The following is an 18,329-nucleotide window of genomic DNA, read 5'->3' as shown; positions in this document are numbered from 1 at the left end:
GAAACATAAATTACATAACTTTAAAAGAAGTATCGATCATTTTTATAAAAAGTATGGATACTTTCAATATAATATAATGTAATAGGTAAATTTGCAATGCTCACTGTGGAAAACATTAATTTAAGGTTATCTTTTGAGTGAGTTTTAAGATATTAATTTAGTAATTATAGACGTCTAATGATTTATTTTTTACGTTACGATATATATTATTATTAAATTAAAAATTCTAAATAATATTTTATAAAATATCAAAACAATCAAATAATTTTTTGTGCAAATGAAATTATTAAATTAATATTATAGGTGGAAAACATAAAACACTATTAAAAAAAATTGAAACATAAATTACATAACTTTAAAAGAAATATCGATCCTTTTTATAAAAAGTATGGACACTTTCAATATAATATAATATAATGTAATAGGTAAATTTGTAATGCTATCGGTATAAATATACCGGTTTACTTATAAAATAGGTAAATATAAGCGCTACCTATTACATTATATAAGCGCTACCTAGTATGTTATTGTACTTTATAATATTTCCGGTTAAATAATATAACATAACCGGTCTAAATTTTAACCGGTCACTTGTTTAACCGATCACGCCGTATATTAACCGTTTTTTAAGCGCCGCACCGCAGAACTACCCATAATATCATGTCTTCATTGGAAAATAAAAACTGCACATCAATATCACTGTTAAAAAAATTAAAGATGGGTGACTAAATCAGAATAAAAGTATTATATTAGGTACGATTTTAAAAATATAATAAAAAAAAGTCGGCTTCCCTTCGGCTTTATTACTTCAATAAAACGTACATGAATTCAGAGACACTTTAAAGTTTGATTCAACCCACCTCCGAATCCCACCGCTCTCCGATTAACGAGAGTTAACAGACAGCTTCTTCCATTGCTCATTGATCATTCATATTCGCCGGAATCTCATCCCTTCCACTGCCAGGGGGATTTGAAACTAAAGAAAAGGAATGATTCGAGCATAAATAGCTGTCACTCTCGTGATTCTTCTCAGTACAACTCCGCCGGCGACCGGCGTGAGGAGTACCGTTGAAAGGGTCCTTAGCCTGTTGAATGTGAAGAGTTTCGGAATTAAAGTTCTCACTTCTCAGAAATGAGCTGCAAAACGCTTGGTTTTTATACGTCCTACTTGGGGTCTGGAACGATGTCGTTTTTGCGGCTGAGGAAGGTACCAGATTCCTCAAAATCGCATATCCTCGATCCCAGCTTCGAAAAAGAAGATGAAAAGAAAAACCAATACAAGAGCTCCCAAAGACGAAGTTATAGCTATAAGAAAGGGTCGTGTTGGGACAATTGTTGTTGGTTCATTGGTGTCGTATGTTCCGTGTGGTGGTTCCTGTTGTTCTTATACAACGCAATGCCCGATTCAATCCCGCAATACGTGGCGATGGTGGTTACGGGGCCATTGCCGGACCCGCCCGGTGTCAAGTTGAGGAAAGAGGGCTTGATGGCGAACCACCCTGTGGTGCTCGTGCCTGGGATTGTAACTGGTGGGCTCAAGCTTTGGGAAGGGCGCCAGTGTGCTGAAGGGTTGATTGGGAAACGCCTTTGGGGTGGCTCGTTTGGAGAATTTTATAGAAGGTTTCGTTTTTCCCCCCTTCTTTTTAATTCTGGGTTTTGCCCTCCTTAGAAGAAATGCATGTCAGGAAAGTGTTTTTTCCATTTGTTTTTTTATATATATATAATCAATTAGCTTCTTCACTTTCTTTCTTTCTTATTGTTGTTTTAATAATAAAATGATAACCTTTTGTTTGTTGCAAATGCTTCTTCCTTTGCTTTCATATTTGTTTATGAGACATTAGAAAGGTAACTTTGGCTACTCTTACTGCAACTTGATCTCTGTCTAACTTGTTTACTCTGTTGGATCATATGTTGTTTAACTTTTGAAGTACTATTGGCTTCACTGGAGATGCTAAGAAGATTACAATAGTTGCTTACTTAATCTTTTGCATATGGTTGATGTATTGAGTTTACCTTTTAGATTGTTTTTGGTTACAAAATGGGAAGGCCTTTAGTTGTAATGGACAATTTTGTGTTTATCTTCTACATAACTGAAGAAAAGTTAAGTTGTTCATGGAGTTTACTAAAGTTCATACTCCAACTGTTCTCCCGATTTTGTTGCAGACCATTATGCTGGCTAGAGCACATATCACTAGATAACGAAACTGGATTCGACCCTCCTGGTATAAGGGTCAGGCCAGTATCTGGACTTGTGGCAGCTGATTATTTTGCAAGAGGTTATTTTGTTTGGGCTGTCATAATAGCTAATTTGGCTCATATTGGCTATGAGGAAAAATCATTGTATATGGCTGCTTACGATTGGAGGTTATCTTTTCAGAACACTGAGGTATGCACCTATTTTGAAAGTTCAGAATCCTCTCAAATTGATTCAACCAAATACATTTGTGCTTCTTCACATACATATAATTCAGATGTTTACATTTCATTATTCTTTGTTGCTTACGGTTTTAAATTAGCATTATGTTTACGAGTTCCTGGGATTATCTTATCGGTATTAGTCTATTTGAATAAATCAGGTCAGGGACCAATCTTTAACCAGAATAAAAAGTAACATTGAACTCTTGGTAGCTACACATGGTGGGAAAAAGGTAGTAGTTGTTCCGCATTCAATGGGAGTCCAGTACTTTCTGCACTTCATGAAATGGGTTGAAACACCAGCTCCTAGGGGTGGTGGAGGTGGATCAGATTGGTGTGCCAAGCACATAAAGGCAGTAATGAACGTCGGTGCGCCTTTTTTAGGTAGTCCAAAATCGATAGGACTGCATTTTTCTATTGAAGTCAGGGATATAGCAAATCTCAGGTACTTTTCTTTTTCATGGACAGACTTGTTTCTTCTTATCTTGGTGTGTGAATTGTCATATTTCTGCTGCAATTAGAGTAAACCAAAAGGTACAAAATTCTGATGCTGAAGATGACATTATGCTCTCAGAAATTCTGTTCCACATATAAAAATTTCCCACTTTCGTCTTTCCTCGTCATTATAGATCATGAGATGCAAATATGTCTTTGCGAGAAAGAGCTATAATGCTATTTTTTTTGGCATCGAGGTTACTGAAATAATGTTGTTTCAAACCTTAATTCATTAATAAATCTGACCTATCGAAAGGCTTCTATGCTGATAGTGAAATGATTATAATCAGTTTGTAGGAATCATTATAATCTGCAATATTAATCAATTTCTAAACAATTTAATGTCAGTTTCGGTTGTATATTTTGTTATAAACATTAGGAAGTTTTAGTTTCTTCTTCATTATATGATTATCAAAATTGGTGCTTTCATGCTATCAAGATTCAAGCGTGTTCTGCTCGTTAAACTATCAACATGTTTGCTCTCATTCTTGGGGAACTGAAAATAGTTTTTCAGACAAGGTGGATTGCATTTCTACTTTGTTTTGGGAGCTTGACGAAATGTTCATTGTTCAAACAGGGCTCAAGCACCAGTTTTTTTGGACAAAGATGTATTTGGTCTTCAAACTTTTAAGCATTTAATGCGAATGTTTCGAACTTGGGATGCTACCTTTTCAATGGTGCCCAAAGGTGGAGAAACAATCTGGGGTGGGTTTGATTGGTCACCTGAAATAGATACCTTTGACGTTAGTGTTAAAAATGGGAAGAACAATAGCAGTCATAATACAAGTCAAAACACAAAGAACAATGTGTGTAATACGAAAGGTGTGAATTATGGGAGACTTGTTTCATTCGGGAAAGAGTGGGCCGAGATGCATTCTTCCAAATTTGAGAGGGCTGATTTCAAGGTAATGTCCAAATTAATCACATCTTTACGATACATTAAAATGCAATTACGACAGGACGGCTATTATTAATTGTGCTAGTTGGTTTGCATGCTAGGAGATAACTGGTTCCTTAGAATTTGGAGTTTATATCTGATTAATGTTTGATCAGCAGAATGTTGCAAAGGATGATAAGGTTGCTAACTCAAGCAACTGTGACATATGGTTAGAGTATCATGAAATGGGCAATAAAGCTATCAAAGCTGTTGCGGATCACAAAGTTTACACCGCTGGATCAATTTTGGATATGCTTCATTATGTTGCCCCCAAGTTGATGGCACGGGGAGCTTCTCATTTTTCGTATGGGATAGCCGATGAATTGGATGATCCAAAGTACGGACATTACAAATATTGGTCCAACCCCTTAGAAACAAAGTGAGTTTCTTCAACTTCTCATTTCTAATTGAATTTTTATATTTTCTTTGAAGTGTAGTAATTGGCTTTTCTAGTGTTCTGGATCAAATCTAAACTGTTCTCTGACAAATACCGGATGTTTCTTCAGGCTACCAAATGCTCCAGACATGGAAATCTACTCATTGTATGGAGTTGGACTTTCCACCGAAAGAGGTTATATCTACAAAGTAGTGACTCCCAGTGATTGCAATATTCCGTTTCAGATCGACACCTCGGTTGATGGTGATAGTGAAGATTCATGTCTAAAAGGTGGTGTTCTGTCCGGTGATGGAGACGAAACAGTTCCTGTTATAAGTGCAGGGTTCATGTGTGCGAAAGGTTGGCGGGGTAAAACCAGGTTCAATCCCTCAGGAATTCGTACGTACATACGGGAGTACAAACATGCCCCTCCGGCTAATCTCCTAGAAGGTCGAGGCACTCAAAGTGGTTCTCATGTTGATTTGTTGGGGAACTTCGCTTTGATCGAGGATGTTCTCCGAGTTGCAGCAGGGGCTTCTGGTGAAGAAATCGGTGGAGATAATGTTTATACCAATATATTCAAGTTGTCCGAAAGGATCAACATACAGCTCTAGATTCTGAACTGAAGAGATAAGCTCTTCAATTGTGGCTTATCTGTTTTATGATGAGTCATGCTAGCCTTTTTGCAGTCATTCGTTCAGTGATTGCAATGATCTTCTTTCACTTCTCCTTGGGGTTTACTTGATGAGCTATCCATGGTCGGTGGTAGTGGTCCACGCAGAGGTATTCGGGATGTTGATTAAGTTGAAGAAAAAAGGTATTTGCAAACGTTGTATTATCCCTTTGTGTTGAATAACCAAAAGAGCGCCGAATTATGGTCCATGAAAATGGCATCCCACGTTAGGATATGCCAGCCCCAGGCTCCTTCAAATGCTAGGGGCACTTGCCCCGAAATCTTGAGATAAAACATTCTATTAATTGATTACTCTAATAAATCTCTTCGTCTATGCTTGCATTTGCATATAACATGCATTCATACACCGGGGGAGATGCATTCACACTCATATAGATCAACAATAACCAAAACGAGAGGAGTATAACTATCGCACATTGTTTCTGGAACATGAACAATAAGGTTGAGAAGTTTTTCATCTACCAGATGAAAAGCAAAGGAGTTGCTTCTTTCATATAAGGTTGTTTACATGAGATTTTACAGTTTCAAATTCGGTGTTCCAAATAACACTAAAAAATTTATAATAAACTCGTAACCATAACCCTGCTAATTTCCTACAGTCATAAACCTTAAAAATATAAAATATAATCCTTTAATTTATAAAAAATCTAGACCGTTGAATTTTGATTGGGGAAAAAATCATTAGAAACGTCTGACAAATAAAACCGTCCACTTAGATTGTCATTTATGTAGGGATATGCATGGGTCGAATCGGATTTTCGAATCATTTGATCCGACCTGAAAAATTATAAATCCTTCACCGTACTTGAATTCGACCCGAAAAGTATACACCTTCCACCCAGCTTGATTTTAAGAGATAAAATATGAATTCGACCCGATCCAAAATAATATATTTATTAAAAAAATATCGTTTTCATTCAATAAAAATATAGATTTAATTGAAAGAAAATAATATATAGAGGGGTATTATTATATTATTACTAAATATATAAGGTAAAATTATAATTTTTTTAGTCGAATATTTTTCACCTGAAATATGAACCTAACCTGACCCGAACTCAATTTTTTTTAAAAATCCAACCCAATTGTATCAGATCGAGTCCAAACATGTCAAGTTCGAGTCTTATGCCTATCTTTACACGAAATATGACAAAGAGACTTCCAACAAAGCATGTCTTTGGTAAAGTAGAAGTTTCGTTGACAAAATGCTCCTTTGTCTTATATAGTTAAAATAAATGTCATTTCTCTAAATAATTTTTTCAGTTATTTTCATAATTAATTATATAAAAAGTGTTATTTACCTAAATTTATCTATAAATAATAAATATTTATTTTAAGTATATTAAAAATAGTTGGAATACAAAAAAAACTTAGGGTGTACTATACAAATAGTTACAAATATTTGAGTAATTTTCATTTTTTCCACTAAAATTTTAAAAGTAAATTTATCATTATATTAATTTGTAATAAATTAATCACTAACATATGTTAACAAAGATGACCGAATGTTAATATGGCACGTTAAATATGTGCATGGCACCATTTTCCACATAAGACAGCCACTTTACTTTTCCTTTGATTCCCCCAAAACTTTATACCCTCAACCTCTTTTCTTTCCATTTCTCCTTCTAAAACTCCTCATTCCATTACGAGTGATTATTGAGCGAGAATATCGCGAGTTGGACAACGCTCGTTAAAAAATTTTGTTGCTCGACCTGACTCGTTAATTACGTTAAAATTTTGCTCGATTTGTGCTCATTAAAAAAAATTTGTTGTTCGACTCGTTGCTCGTTAAACTCATCAAAGTTTTAATCGACTCATGCTCATTAAGGAAATTTGTTAGTTGACTTGTTGCTCGTTAAGCTCATCGCTTATCTCATTGCTTGTTAAGCTCGCTGGATTTTTTATTTTACTTTTTTAACTATAAGTAAAATTTACTAATACTATATAGAACTTAATATAAACATAAATTAAAAAATTTAACAAAAAAATTATCAAAATAGTGTATGAAACAAATTTAAATTCTAAACACCAAAATAGCAATACATAAATACATTAAAATAATAATTAGGTTTTTATTTTTGGGTGTAGTAAAACAAAAAATTTTTAAATTAAAAATTTAGTATTTTTAGTTATTTATTAGAAAATTAATAGATTACAAATTTATCATTTTTTATTATTTATTAGTAAATCAATAATTTTTTAATGAAACAATTTTTTTAAGATAACTACTAAAAAGTTATAAAAAAACGAGTTGCTTGTGAACTTATCAAATTGAGTTGGACTTTGCTCAACTCATCTCGTTATGGTCTCGAGTCGAGCAGTGGCGGAGCCACATATATTTAAGGGGGCGCACGTGTCCACCCTGAAATTCAAATTTTCTTTTGTATTAGTTTCTTATTTTATTGATAATGTCCACCCTAAAGTTTTATTTGTGCCTACCCTAATATTTTAATTGTGGCCGCCCATTCGAAAAATGTGTTATTAGCCTATGCGTGCCCACCATAAAAATATTTCTGAATTCGTCACTGGAGTTGAACTCGAGATCGAGTCGAATCGAGTCAACCCGAGTCGAGTTCGAGTTACTTACGGAATGTTGAACTCATTAATCGCTCCTACTTGCCATCTTCAAATCTTTTCAACTTTTGACGATCATTTTGGGTGATTTCTTCTGAATCATGGAACCCTTCTCTTGACACCACATATTTCTCCTTGCATGTGAGGCGTTTTTGTAGAACAAACAATATCCAATAGAGAAAATCGCCTCAGTGACAAAAAAAAAAGTTATAATATACGATTTTAACCAACTTTTTTTGGATTTGCCAAAATGACCAACAAAATCGCAACGCGAAATAAAAATCGCAACGCGATCCCCAGAATCGCAAATCAGTTTCCAAAATCGCAACGCGATTCTTGAAAATCGCAATGCGATAGTACAAATTCGCATTGCGATTTTCCAAAATCGCAACGCGAATATGAAAATCGCAACGCGAACACATAAATCGCAACGCGTATCCGTAAATCGCAACGTGTATCCGTATATCGCAACGCGTATCCGTAAATCGCAACGATAATACATAAAATCGCAACGCGTATCCGTAAATCGCAACGCGATATTTAAAGCGCCATTATAATCGCTACGCGTATTTTATTTTCAAATTACAAAAAACGAATATTAAGACAAAATCCCGTAATCGCAACTCATAACCTAAAACCTAAAATCACAACTCAGTCCCATCTCCATCTCTCACTCTCTACGGCGAAGAAATCCGTCCACATCTCCGAAGATTTCCGTCCCCATCTCCGGCGAAATCCCTCACAACCATTCACGGTCAGAAATCCCTCACAATATTCAGAAATGGAAAATCAACCTCCGAGGGTTAGTTTTTTTAATTATTTTTATTTTGAAATGTTTGCATTATTGTAGGTTTTTCATATTGAAACTGATGATAAGTTTACTGGTCATTTCAATAATAGATTAACCATTTCACTTAGATTTCATTTCGCGTTACGATTCTGTCGTTGCGATTTTCATTTCGCGTTGCTATTCTCTCGTTGCGATTTTCAAGTTAGTATTTATCTTTGTCTTTGTTCTGTCTTTTGGTTGAAGTAATGCAATCCATTCAAGTTTCAATTTGCAGAAGAGTCGCAACGAGATAAATGAAAATCGCAACGAGAGAATGACTGTCGCAACGAGAGAAATGAAAATCGCAACGAGAGAATCGCAACGCGAAATGAAAATCGCAACGAGAGAATCGCAACGCGAAACCAAAATCGCATTGCGATTTTTATTTCGCGTTGCGATTTTCATTTCGCGTTGCGATTCTCTCGTTGCGATTTTCATTTCAACCAAAAGACAAAACAGTGTTGCAAATTTTAGTTTCAAGAATAAACTACTACTTTTTATGTTTATTGTTTTTGGTATATCTTCACAGTGTAGTTTTTGGTATATCTAACTTGGTATGTTTATTGTTTTTGTAGAAATTTTTTTCGGCTCAATTGACCTTGAGAAATAAAGTCAGCCTGGCCACTACAATTGCTTCGAAGCTTTCACCTGCTCAAAGACAATTGTTTGAGGAAACCTGCTTCGGGCCATGGCTGAGAGTACAGCATCCGAGTGGAGATGCTAATTTGACCCATTTGTGGCTTCAGACCATGACATCAAATCTACCCGACAGTATACAACGTGGTGAGGAAGAGATATGGTTTCATTTTCCACCAGCGTATACTTGTTTTGGGCGGAAGGAGTTCTGCTTAATCACTGGTCTACGATTCGGACACGATGATGTAGGCCGGTACACTCGTCATATCGCCCGCCCATCATGGTTATCCCGGGTTTTTCCGGATGAGTCAATGGAGAAGCCGAACCTACATGTCGACGACCTGAAGAAATTGTTTAATAAGAAAGCTGGTTTCACTCGGATGGATGACGTCGATGTTGTCCGAGTATGCCTTCTACTACTTGTGTATGCCGGCTTTTTAGGCAGAGAGGCCAGACAACCTATTCATCGGGAGCTAATAATATTGGTAGAGGACCTGAATGCATGGAATCTGTTTCCGTGGGGTTCGTATATATGGAAAGCTACCTGGACTAAGTTGTCGTCTGCCTTTGATGACCGCAAAAGTTTGCGGGGCGATGGGTCCAAATACACTTTGTCAGGCTTTGTTTGGGCCTTTAAGGTAAGAATTTCTATATAATGTTTCTAAAATTATAATTAATTATTTAACAATTACTAATTTTGTTATTATATTGTTTGTAGATTTGGATATTCGAGGCTTTCCCCAGCATGCGTACATATGCAATAAAAACGTCAAATGATATTCCCAGGGCTATTTCCTGGAAGAGGAAAACTCTGTTGGATTGGGAAGACTTAATACCATATGCGACAATAAATAATGTAAGTTAACACAAATACTTTCATATAATATATAAACAAGTTATTAATAGTAGACGTTTAACTTTGTTTGAGTTTTTATATTTTAGGAGGCCAACATTCCATTACAAAGACTGACACCCACGGAGGAAGAGCTTGCCACTGATTGGTGGCAAACTAGTCAGAGTTTTTTTGATGGCACGGATGATGAGCAGCATCCACTTCCTCCAATTCGAGAGCCATCACCTCACCTAGAGCCATCACCCGATCGACCCGACTATACACCTCTAGAACGAGAGCCATCACCTATCCCGTCACATCATCGAGCCTCTTCTCCACCATCACCTCATGATAGGCGACCGGCAAAGATGCCACGACTCCTATCTCCCTGTTCTCCACCTCCACCTCAACGGGATGAGTCAAGGGAGTTACGTGATGAGGTCAATGCCTTGCGTGAGGAGATCGGTACTCTACGCGATAACGATGGTGCATGGCGTGTGGAGGTGTCAACTTTACGTGGTGAGGTTGCCGCTCTACGTGAGATGATAGTATCGTTGCAGAATGAGGTTCATACTCTACGCAACGAGGTAAGTTTAAGATTTTCCATATTTAACTTAATGATAAATTTACTCGTAATTTCACTTAGATTAGCCATTTCACTTAGATTGCTTAGTAAATTTATTCGGTTGCTGCCAATTCTGCTAAATTGTGTATTCTTTAACACTGTGAAATAGTATTTGTCTTTGTTTTGTCTTTTGGTTGAAAGTAAATTTGTTCGGTTGCTGCCAATTCTGCTAAACTGTGTATTCTTTAACACTGTGAAATAGTATTTGTCTTTGTTTTGTCTTTTGGTTGAAAGTAAATTTGTTCGGTTGCTGCCAATTCTGCTAAACTGTGTATTCTTTAACACTGTGAAATAGTATTTGTCTTTGTTTTGTCTTTTGGTTGAAAGTAAATTTGTTCGGTTGCTGCCAATTCTGCTAAACTGTGTATTCTTTAACACTGTGAAATAGTATTTGTCTTTGTTTTGTCTATTGGTTGAAGTAATGCAATCCATTCAAGTTTCAATTTGCAGAAGAAGAAATAGTTTACTTTCGCAACACGAAACTTAAAATCGCAACGCGAAACCAAAATCGCAACGCGAAATGAAAATCGCAACGACAGAATCGCAACGCGAAACCAAAATCGCAACGACAAGATCGCAACGCGAAACCAAAATCGCATTGCGATTTTCATTTCGCGTTGCGATTCTTTCGTTGCGATTTTCATTTCGCATTGCGATTCTGTCGTTGCGATTTTCATTTCGCGTTGCGATTTTGGTTTCGCGTTGCGATTTTAAGTTTCGTGTTGCGAAAGTAAACTATTTCTTTGCCTGCAAATTGAAACTTGAATGGATTGCATTACTTCAACCAATAGACAAAACAAAGACAAATACTAACTTCAGGGTATTAGTTTGAAACATATTTTTCTTTGTTATCTGATGCATTTTGTGAACTATGATAGAATAATGACTTGGGTGAATACAATGCAAGTTTGAAACATATTTGTCTTTGTTTTCACTGTTTAAATATCATGTCTGTTTATTTACTGATTTTTGTATTTAATTATTTAGCGGCCTGATAGAGTGGATGCTTTACGTCGGGTTATGCTTGCACGATGGAGTTCACGCATCAGACAGCGTGCACGTGCTATTAAGTCTCCGTACACCCCAATAGTGCGAAGACACCGCAAGAAGAAGCCCGACTCGCCTGTCATCCCTCAAGAGTCCACTCCTATCGTTGAAGAGGCCCCCCTATCATTCCTCGAGAGTCCCCTCCCACCGTTCAAGAGGCCACTGTCATCATTGAAGAGGTCTCTCCCACCATTCAAGAGCCCGATTCACATGGCGTCATATGTAGGCTTCTTGAGAAACCCTCTGACGTGCCGGACATAATGGATTCAAGTTGGCTCTCGTATGAGTTACCGGCCAGTACCATACCGGTATCTGAAGAGGAGAGCGAACAACTACCGGACACAATTCTGGATAACACCCTTTGGGCTAAGACCGCTGTTGATTTTTATCTACATGAGCAGAGCCAGGGGTGTTTCACTGACATATGCAAGCTCACCGATGATATCTATTTGTTGCTTGATCGGTCTTGGTGGGGCGTATTATTAGGGGTCGAAGACAATGGCTATTTCGATGGGGGGGTAAGTCTTATATTTTTCTTATATTTCAATTTGATTAATTTTTTTTTTAAATTTATGTAAGTCACTAATATATGTCTTTTTTTTGTAAAACAGCATATCGATGCGTGGGTGACACGTCTTCTAATAATAAGAAAACTTAAGAAAAATAAAAATATACGATATACAATTATGCCGACGTCTTTTCACGCCGTTCACTTGAAGAATGCACGAGATGAATCATTTGATTTGGGCAATGGACAAGCTAAACTTTATCCTGCATGGTGGGAGGTCGATAAGGTTAGTATTTATTTTAGATTGAGTTTAAAGGTTTTATGAAATAAGTGCGCAAATGAATGAATTATTACTTATGATTGCAGGTGTTTATCCCTGTTTTGGAACGTAAACATTGGATTCTCGTCGAGCTTCAGCTCCCATCCCTTAAGACAATAGTGTATGACAGCATGATAAATTACATATCATTGGCTGATTTAAGAGATGTTATTAAGGGATGGAGCTCTCATTTGGCTAAATTCTTGGATGCGATTAATTATTGGACTCGTTCTGGAAACAAGAAGCCAAAGAAGCTCAATATTACAGTTATTAGAGACGAGACCGCGCCACAACAAACGAGCGGAGCCAGAGGAGATTGTGGTCCTCTCGTATGCTTGGCGTTGGAGCGTTTGACGACGGGAAGCATCAAGTATCTACCTCCCACCGATAGAGATAGAGCTGCAGTAGGCTTGTGGTTTCGGCATTATATGGCTAAATCGATATATACGAGACGCTGCCTACCTGCATCCGCGTTATAAAAATGTCCATAAACAATTGGTAAGTTTATATACTTTTGGTTTGAAAATGTTTGGTTAAGTACCTAGAATTCAATAATTTGCTGTTTGTAGGTTTTAGATGTGTAGAAAGTGTTGTTTGAGCAAATGTTTGGTTTCTGCAGGTTAATCTCAGAAGTGAACTGCGTGAAAATGATGTATGGCTGCAAAAGTTGATTCAATAGTTTAATTGATTGTTTTTTGATTGTTTAATTGATTTGTAAAAGTTGATTCAATAGTAGATGATCGGAAATAAGAATTATTGCTTATTTTTGATTGTTTAATTGATTTGTAAAAGATGATTTGTAAAAGTTGATTTGTGTAATTGATGCGAATATAATTCTTATTTGTGCTTGTTTAATTGATTGAAATGTAATGGTTGATTTTGTTGATTTCAATCTGCATTATGTTGAAGGCAAAATTGACTATCGCAATGCGAAATGAAAATCGCAATGCGAAATGAAAATCGCAACGAGAGAATCGCAATGCGAAATGAAAATCGCAATGCGGAAATGAAAATCGCAACGGGAGAATCGCAATGCGATTTTAATTTCGCATTGCGATTCTCTCGTTGCGATTTTCATTTCGCATTGCGATTTTCATTTCGCATTGCGATTCTCTCGTTGCGATTTTCATTTCCGCATTGCGATTTTCATGTTGGGATTTTCATTTCGCATTGCGATTCTCTCGTTGCGATTGTAATTTCCGTGTTGCGATAGTCAAATGCATGCCTAATAGTGATAACAACTGAATAACAAGAGTTGGTTAAGTCAAAATGGTTGGCCTGAGTCATTAATTCAACTGAAAATGTTAAAAGTTCACACATAAAATCCACATAATACAACGTTTGCATTTAAAAATCACCTAAGTTAACAGTCCCAAAAGGTGAAGCCAATTGTGATTGGGATTTTAAAGATGATTGCCTTTTGCTTGACACCATATGAGCTTTGGATTTTGATGAGGATCCATATTTTGGTAGAGGAAAAGATGATTTTGATGGCACTGGTGATCCACATGTCAACCTTGTATGACCACTTTCCTTGCACCGACTACATGTCGATCTCTTCTTCTCTTCACCCTTAGACGGTATACGATCGTGACTTTTTGGTCGGCCAGGTAGCCTTCTGTCCATGGCTGGTGGCAAAACTGTTTGTAAGTCATCTGGTATGTCCCACTCAGAATGATGTGGAATAGGGTAGACAATCTCGGCATAAGTCTGTCGATAAACTTCTGTAGTGTAGCAATCCATAGCGTATGCGCTTGAATCATCTTGGTTTAAATGAAGAGCAACTTTTATAACATGGCCACACGGATAACCAGATGTTTGCCATTTCATACAACTACACGTCTTTGCATTTAGATCGACTAGCCCATTTAAGTTATTATCCAGTACTTGAAACAAAGTGTTTGAACATGGTTCAACTCTCCATGACGTTGACTTCACAACACGTTTCGTTATCTTTTTTTCAGTCCATGGTGTAACACGATGTTCCAATGTTCCTGTAAATTTAAATAAACAATACTTAGTAAAATATATAAATATGATAAGTTACGAATTCAAAGAAATAATACCTGCATGGTTTCTTTTCTTGTAGTACCACTGTTGAATAGAGGCTCGAAAAAACTCCATTAACATAGTAATGGGTAATTTCCGGGAATGACGACTTAGAGCGTTGATTGATTCTGCACTATTAGACGTCATGAAACCATATCTTGCTCCAAGTTGATGTACTCTTGACCATCTTTCAAACCCGACATCTTCTAGTGTTTGAGCACACTGAGGCAAAACACGTCTTAAACAATTTATATGCTTATTGAAATCCACTTCCCGATAAGCTTTTACAGCCTTCCAGTATGTCCATTTGTGCTTTTTTATACCAGCAGACCTTGATTTTAGATTTCTATACAAATGAACACCACAAAGTCCATGAAAAGCATCTGGGAAACACCTTCTAACAGCGTTGTCAATTGAGTTTGCCCTATCGGATATGATTGTCAGATTGCTAATAGGACCTATGCAATCCCTAAGATGCCCCATAAACCATGTCCATGAATCAGAGGTTTCAGATTTGCCAACCCCGTAAGCTATTGGCAATATCCCATTGTTAGCATCCATGGCTACTGCTAATAAGTTTACTCCAAGGTATCGACCTTTCAAATGTGCTCCGTCAACTATAATAACTGGGCGCATGCAAGTAATAAACGAACGAATCTACAAAATAATATACACAAGAAATATAATCATTTAAATGTGAAATGCATGTAACTAACAAAAATGAGTCAACAAAATTATATTGATTTACTAACCGTAGCACCAATGGCGATAAACAGCAACTCAAAGCGTCCATCTCTATCTGTTTTGATATGAGTTACCGACCCAGGATTTTTCAGCTTTAAATTGTGACAATAAGCCGGCAGTTGGGCAAACGATGCTTCTGGCGACCCCCTTAACAATTCCAAGGCATAACATTTGGCTCTCCAAGCTTGAGAATATGATATACTAATCTTGAACCGAGCATTCATGTCAGTCATAATTTCATGTCCCCGATATACCCTGCCATTCAAAAACATTAACTCAGCCAGAAAACCACCCAACACCTTTTTGTTTGCCTGTCTATGGTGAGGAAAACTTGGGTTCTTGAACATGTATGTTTATCAATAAAAGTCCTAACTTGAAACATTTCGCAATCTTTTATTCTCTTTGCAATCATACGCCACATACAGTTTTTGTCAATCATACACCTTGTTTCGAAACGATCTTTGCTTGATTTGTTAACTTTTAGTTGATAGCCATCTTCCACACATTTCGTATACAAAGCTATCTTCAAGTCTTCCTTTGTATCAAAACAATCATCTTTCTTGATACGAATAACTTTTGTGTAACAATCAACTGCTTTCTTTACCAACTCTTCTTCCGGTATCTGAAGTAATTCTGGCATATTCCAGTTATACGCCCGTGGCATTTTCTTTTCTTCGGGGATTTTTTCTTCTTCTTTTTCTTCTTCAGGATTATATGAATTACAGAATGGATGTTCAACATGTTCATTCACAGTCGTAACTTCCTCCTCATTATCATCAACAATACATTCTTCGGCAACGGCTGTTTCATCATCAAAATTCGGGTATTGACCAATATCAAAATCATTACACGCAGGGTCTGTTTCTTCTTCTGAAACATCATCAAAATCCGTGTATTGACCAATATCAAAGTCCGGATATTGACCAAGACCAAATTTCGAATACTGACTAGTACTCACAATTTTTTCTGTTGGCTCATCATCGTCTAACTGGTCAATACGAAAACCGGAATTTGGTGCTGAAAGTTGATTGGGATTTGGATTAGAGAAAGGTTGTGGGTTTTGAGAAAAACTTAGTTGATTACTACCCGCTACTGACCCAACAATACTACTTCTAGGTTCAACAACATACAATGTAACATCATCTTGTGAAACACTAATGTAAGCAATGAATCGTTCAACATCTTCATTGTCGGTTAACAAATAAACTTTACCATTTCTCTGATAAGATAGCCTAAATCCACTTAGGGGCTCTAAATTCAATTTATTTGAAACACGTAGCATTAGAGTTTCATAAGTTAACTTTTGTAAAGACAATTTTAGTTGAAGATTCATGGGTAAAGGCATATATTGTAAAACACCATGAACATTATCCCATGACCCTCCAAAACACAAATCTATCCAAACATGATCAACATTAGATGATTTCATGGTTGTAAATTAATTTACTAAACAGACGAGCTGCGAAACTAAAACCTGTTGCCGGATTGGGAAGGATGTCGTTGGATATAGGAACGGATGTCGCCGGAGAGAGTGATAGATGGAGATGGAATGAGTTGCGATTTAGGGATTTAGTTTATGATTTCAGTGTTATATACCCAAAATTTCAGTGTTGTGATTTACAGATTCTCGTTGCGATTTACGGATTATCGTTGCGATTTACAAATTCTCGTTGCGATTTACGGATTATCGTTGCGATTTACAGATTCTCGTTGCGATTTACGGATTATCGTTGCGATTTACGGATACGCGTTGCGATTTTATGTATTATCGTTGCGATTTACGGATACGCGTTGCGATATACGGATACACGTTGCGATTTACAGATACGCGTTGCGATTTATGTGTTCGCGTTGCGATTTTCATATTCGCGTTGCGATTTTGGAAAATCGCAATGCGAATTTGTACTATCGCATTGCGATTTTCAAGAATCGCGTTGCGATTTTGGAAACTGATTTGCGATTCTGGGGATCGCGTTGCGATTTTTATTTCGCGTTGCGATTTTGTTGGTCATTTTGGCAAATCCAAAAAAAGTTGGTTAAAATCGTATATTATAACTTTTTTTTGTCACTGAGGCGATTTTCTCTATCCAATAACTTGTTGATTTTAAAGTAGAAATATTACATCTAAATGAGAGCAGCAGAAAGTGAGAGGAAAAGGAAAGAAAGAAGGGAGGGGTTGCTGCACCAAAAGTCGAGAGAGATCACAAAGTGTTAGGATGAGCACTGGGTTCATCGGTCTTTTCGCTTAATCATCTGATTTTGACAGTTTATTGCTTAGTTCGACACAAAGTGATAGCTAAAAAGACTAAATTTGAAAGGTAGTGACATAACATTGTATACGTTTTCTGCAAGAATCTTAGGATTTGTTTTAGAAACAAGGGCTCACGAAGCAAATTAAAAAGAAAAGAAAGAGAGTGTACCATGTGTCCTTCCATTGTTAGGATAATGAGTCAACTCAGTTTTTGAGCTTTCTCAGTGGAAGTAAAACAAAATTAGTAAAGACAGAACATGAATGAAACATGTCTTACTTTGTGGTCTAAAGACAATGGCATGGAAAGTTTGCCACTGTGGAGAATGGCTCGCCTTGCATGGACTCTCCCAGTTGGAACATATACGTTTAATGATCTTCCCTCGGCTATTGCTTCCACCTTCCATGACGATCTAAGAGGACTATCACCCCAAGCTATAATGTTCTAGGATTTGTGTTTTTTCCTTTCCCACGCAAAAAAAAAAAAAAAATCTTCACCAAATAGATTGCACCATAAACATTTCATGCTAGATCAATATGAAATTCAAGTCACAAAATCTAATGTCTTATAAGTTCGAGTCAAACTGTAATAAATGATAGTTTAATTTAAAACATTGAATGTTTGAAAGTTGAACTTGAACCTAAATGATAAGAATGACAAATATATATATATATATATATTTCTTACAAAAATATATCAATAATTTTATATATACTTGATTGGATTCATAATTAACCTGAATTGATCCAAAAATCTAATGATTGACCCAAACGGAAACTGATCAATATGATATTGACCTGACCTGAAAATCTAAAGAATGATCCAATTTCGACCCTACCCGAAATCAATTGATCTGGTATTGACCCAACCTAAAAATCAATCGATCCAATATTGATCCGTTCTAAAAATAAACATATTTGATTTTGACCAGACTTGACACCAGACCCAACTTACCATATAACTGAAATAAAAACAAACCCAAAATATCCGCCCTTGA

At 36.5% G+C, this 18,329-nt stretch overlaps 1 protein-coding gene across 1 annotated transcript; it reads left to right on the top strand.

The window, feature by feature from the left end:
• Nucleotides 1–957: 957 nt before the first annotated feature.
• Nucleotides 958–5,131, top strand: LOC120159321 (phospholipid:diacylglycerol acyltransferase 1-like). Its single transcript, XM_039169937.1, has 6 exons — nt 958–1,620; nt 2,164–2,386; nt 2,577–2,860; nt 3,488–3,815; nt 3,967–4,226; nt 4,354–5,131. Exons 1-6 carry the CDS (start codon nt 1,133–1,135, stop codon nt 4,835–4,837), a joined length of 2,067 nt encoding a protein of 688 aa, XP_039025868.1. The 5' UTR covers nt 958–1,132; the 3' UTR covers nt 4,838–5,131.
• The last annotated feature ends 13,198 nt before the right edge of the window (nt 5,132–18,329 follow it).

Source organism: Hibiscus syriacus, unplaced genomic scaffold, assembly GCF_006381635.1.
Source record: "Hibiscus syriacus cultivar Baekdansim isolate YM2019G1 unplaced genomic scaffold, ASM638163v2 tig00111356_pilon, whole genome shotgun sequence".
Taxonomy (NCBI): Eukaryota; Viridiplantae; Streptophyta; class Magnoliopsida; order Malvales; family Malvaceae; genus Hibiscus; species Hibiscus syriacus.
The sequence above is the reverse complement of the archived record's forward strand: the minus strand, read 5'-3'. Positions and strand labels throughout refer to the sequence as shown.

Excerpts from the sequence above, each read along its gene's own strand:
- LOC120159321 (XM_039169937.1), top strand. The coding sequence starts at position 1,133 with ATGAGCTGCAAAACGCTTGGTTTTTATACGTCCTACTTGGGGTCTGGA. Across the intron at positions 1,621-2,163 it reads TTTGGAGAATTTTATAGAAG|ACCATTATGCTGGCTAGAGC; the intron begins GTTTCGTTTTTC and ends ATTTTGTTGCAG. Across the intron at positions 4,227-4,353 it reads TCCAACCCCTTAGAAACAAA|GCTACCAAATGCTCCAGACA; the intron begins GTGAGTTTCTTC and ends ATGTTTCTTCAG.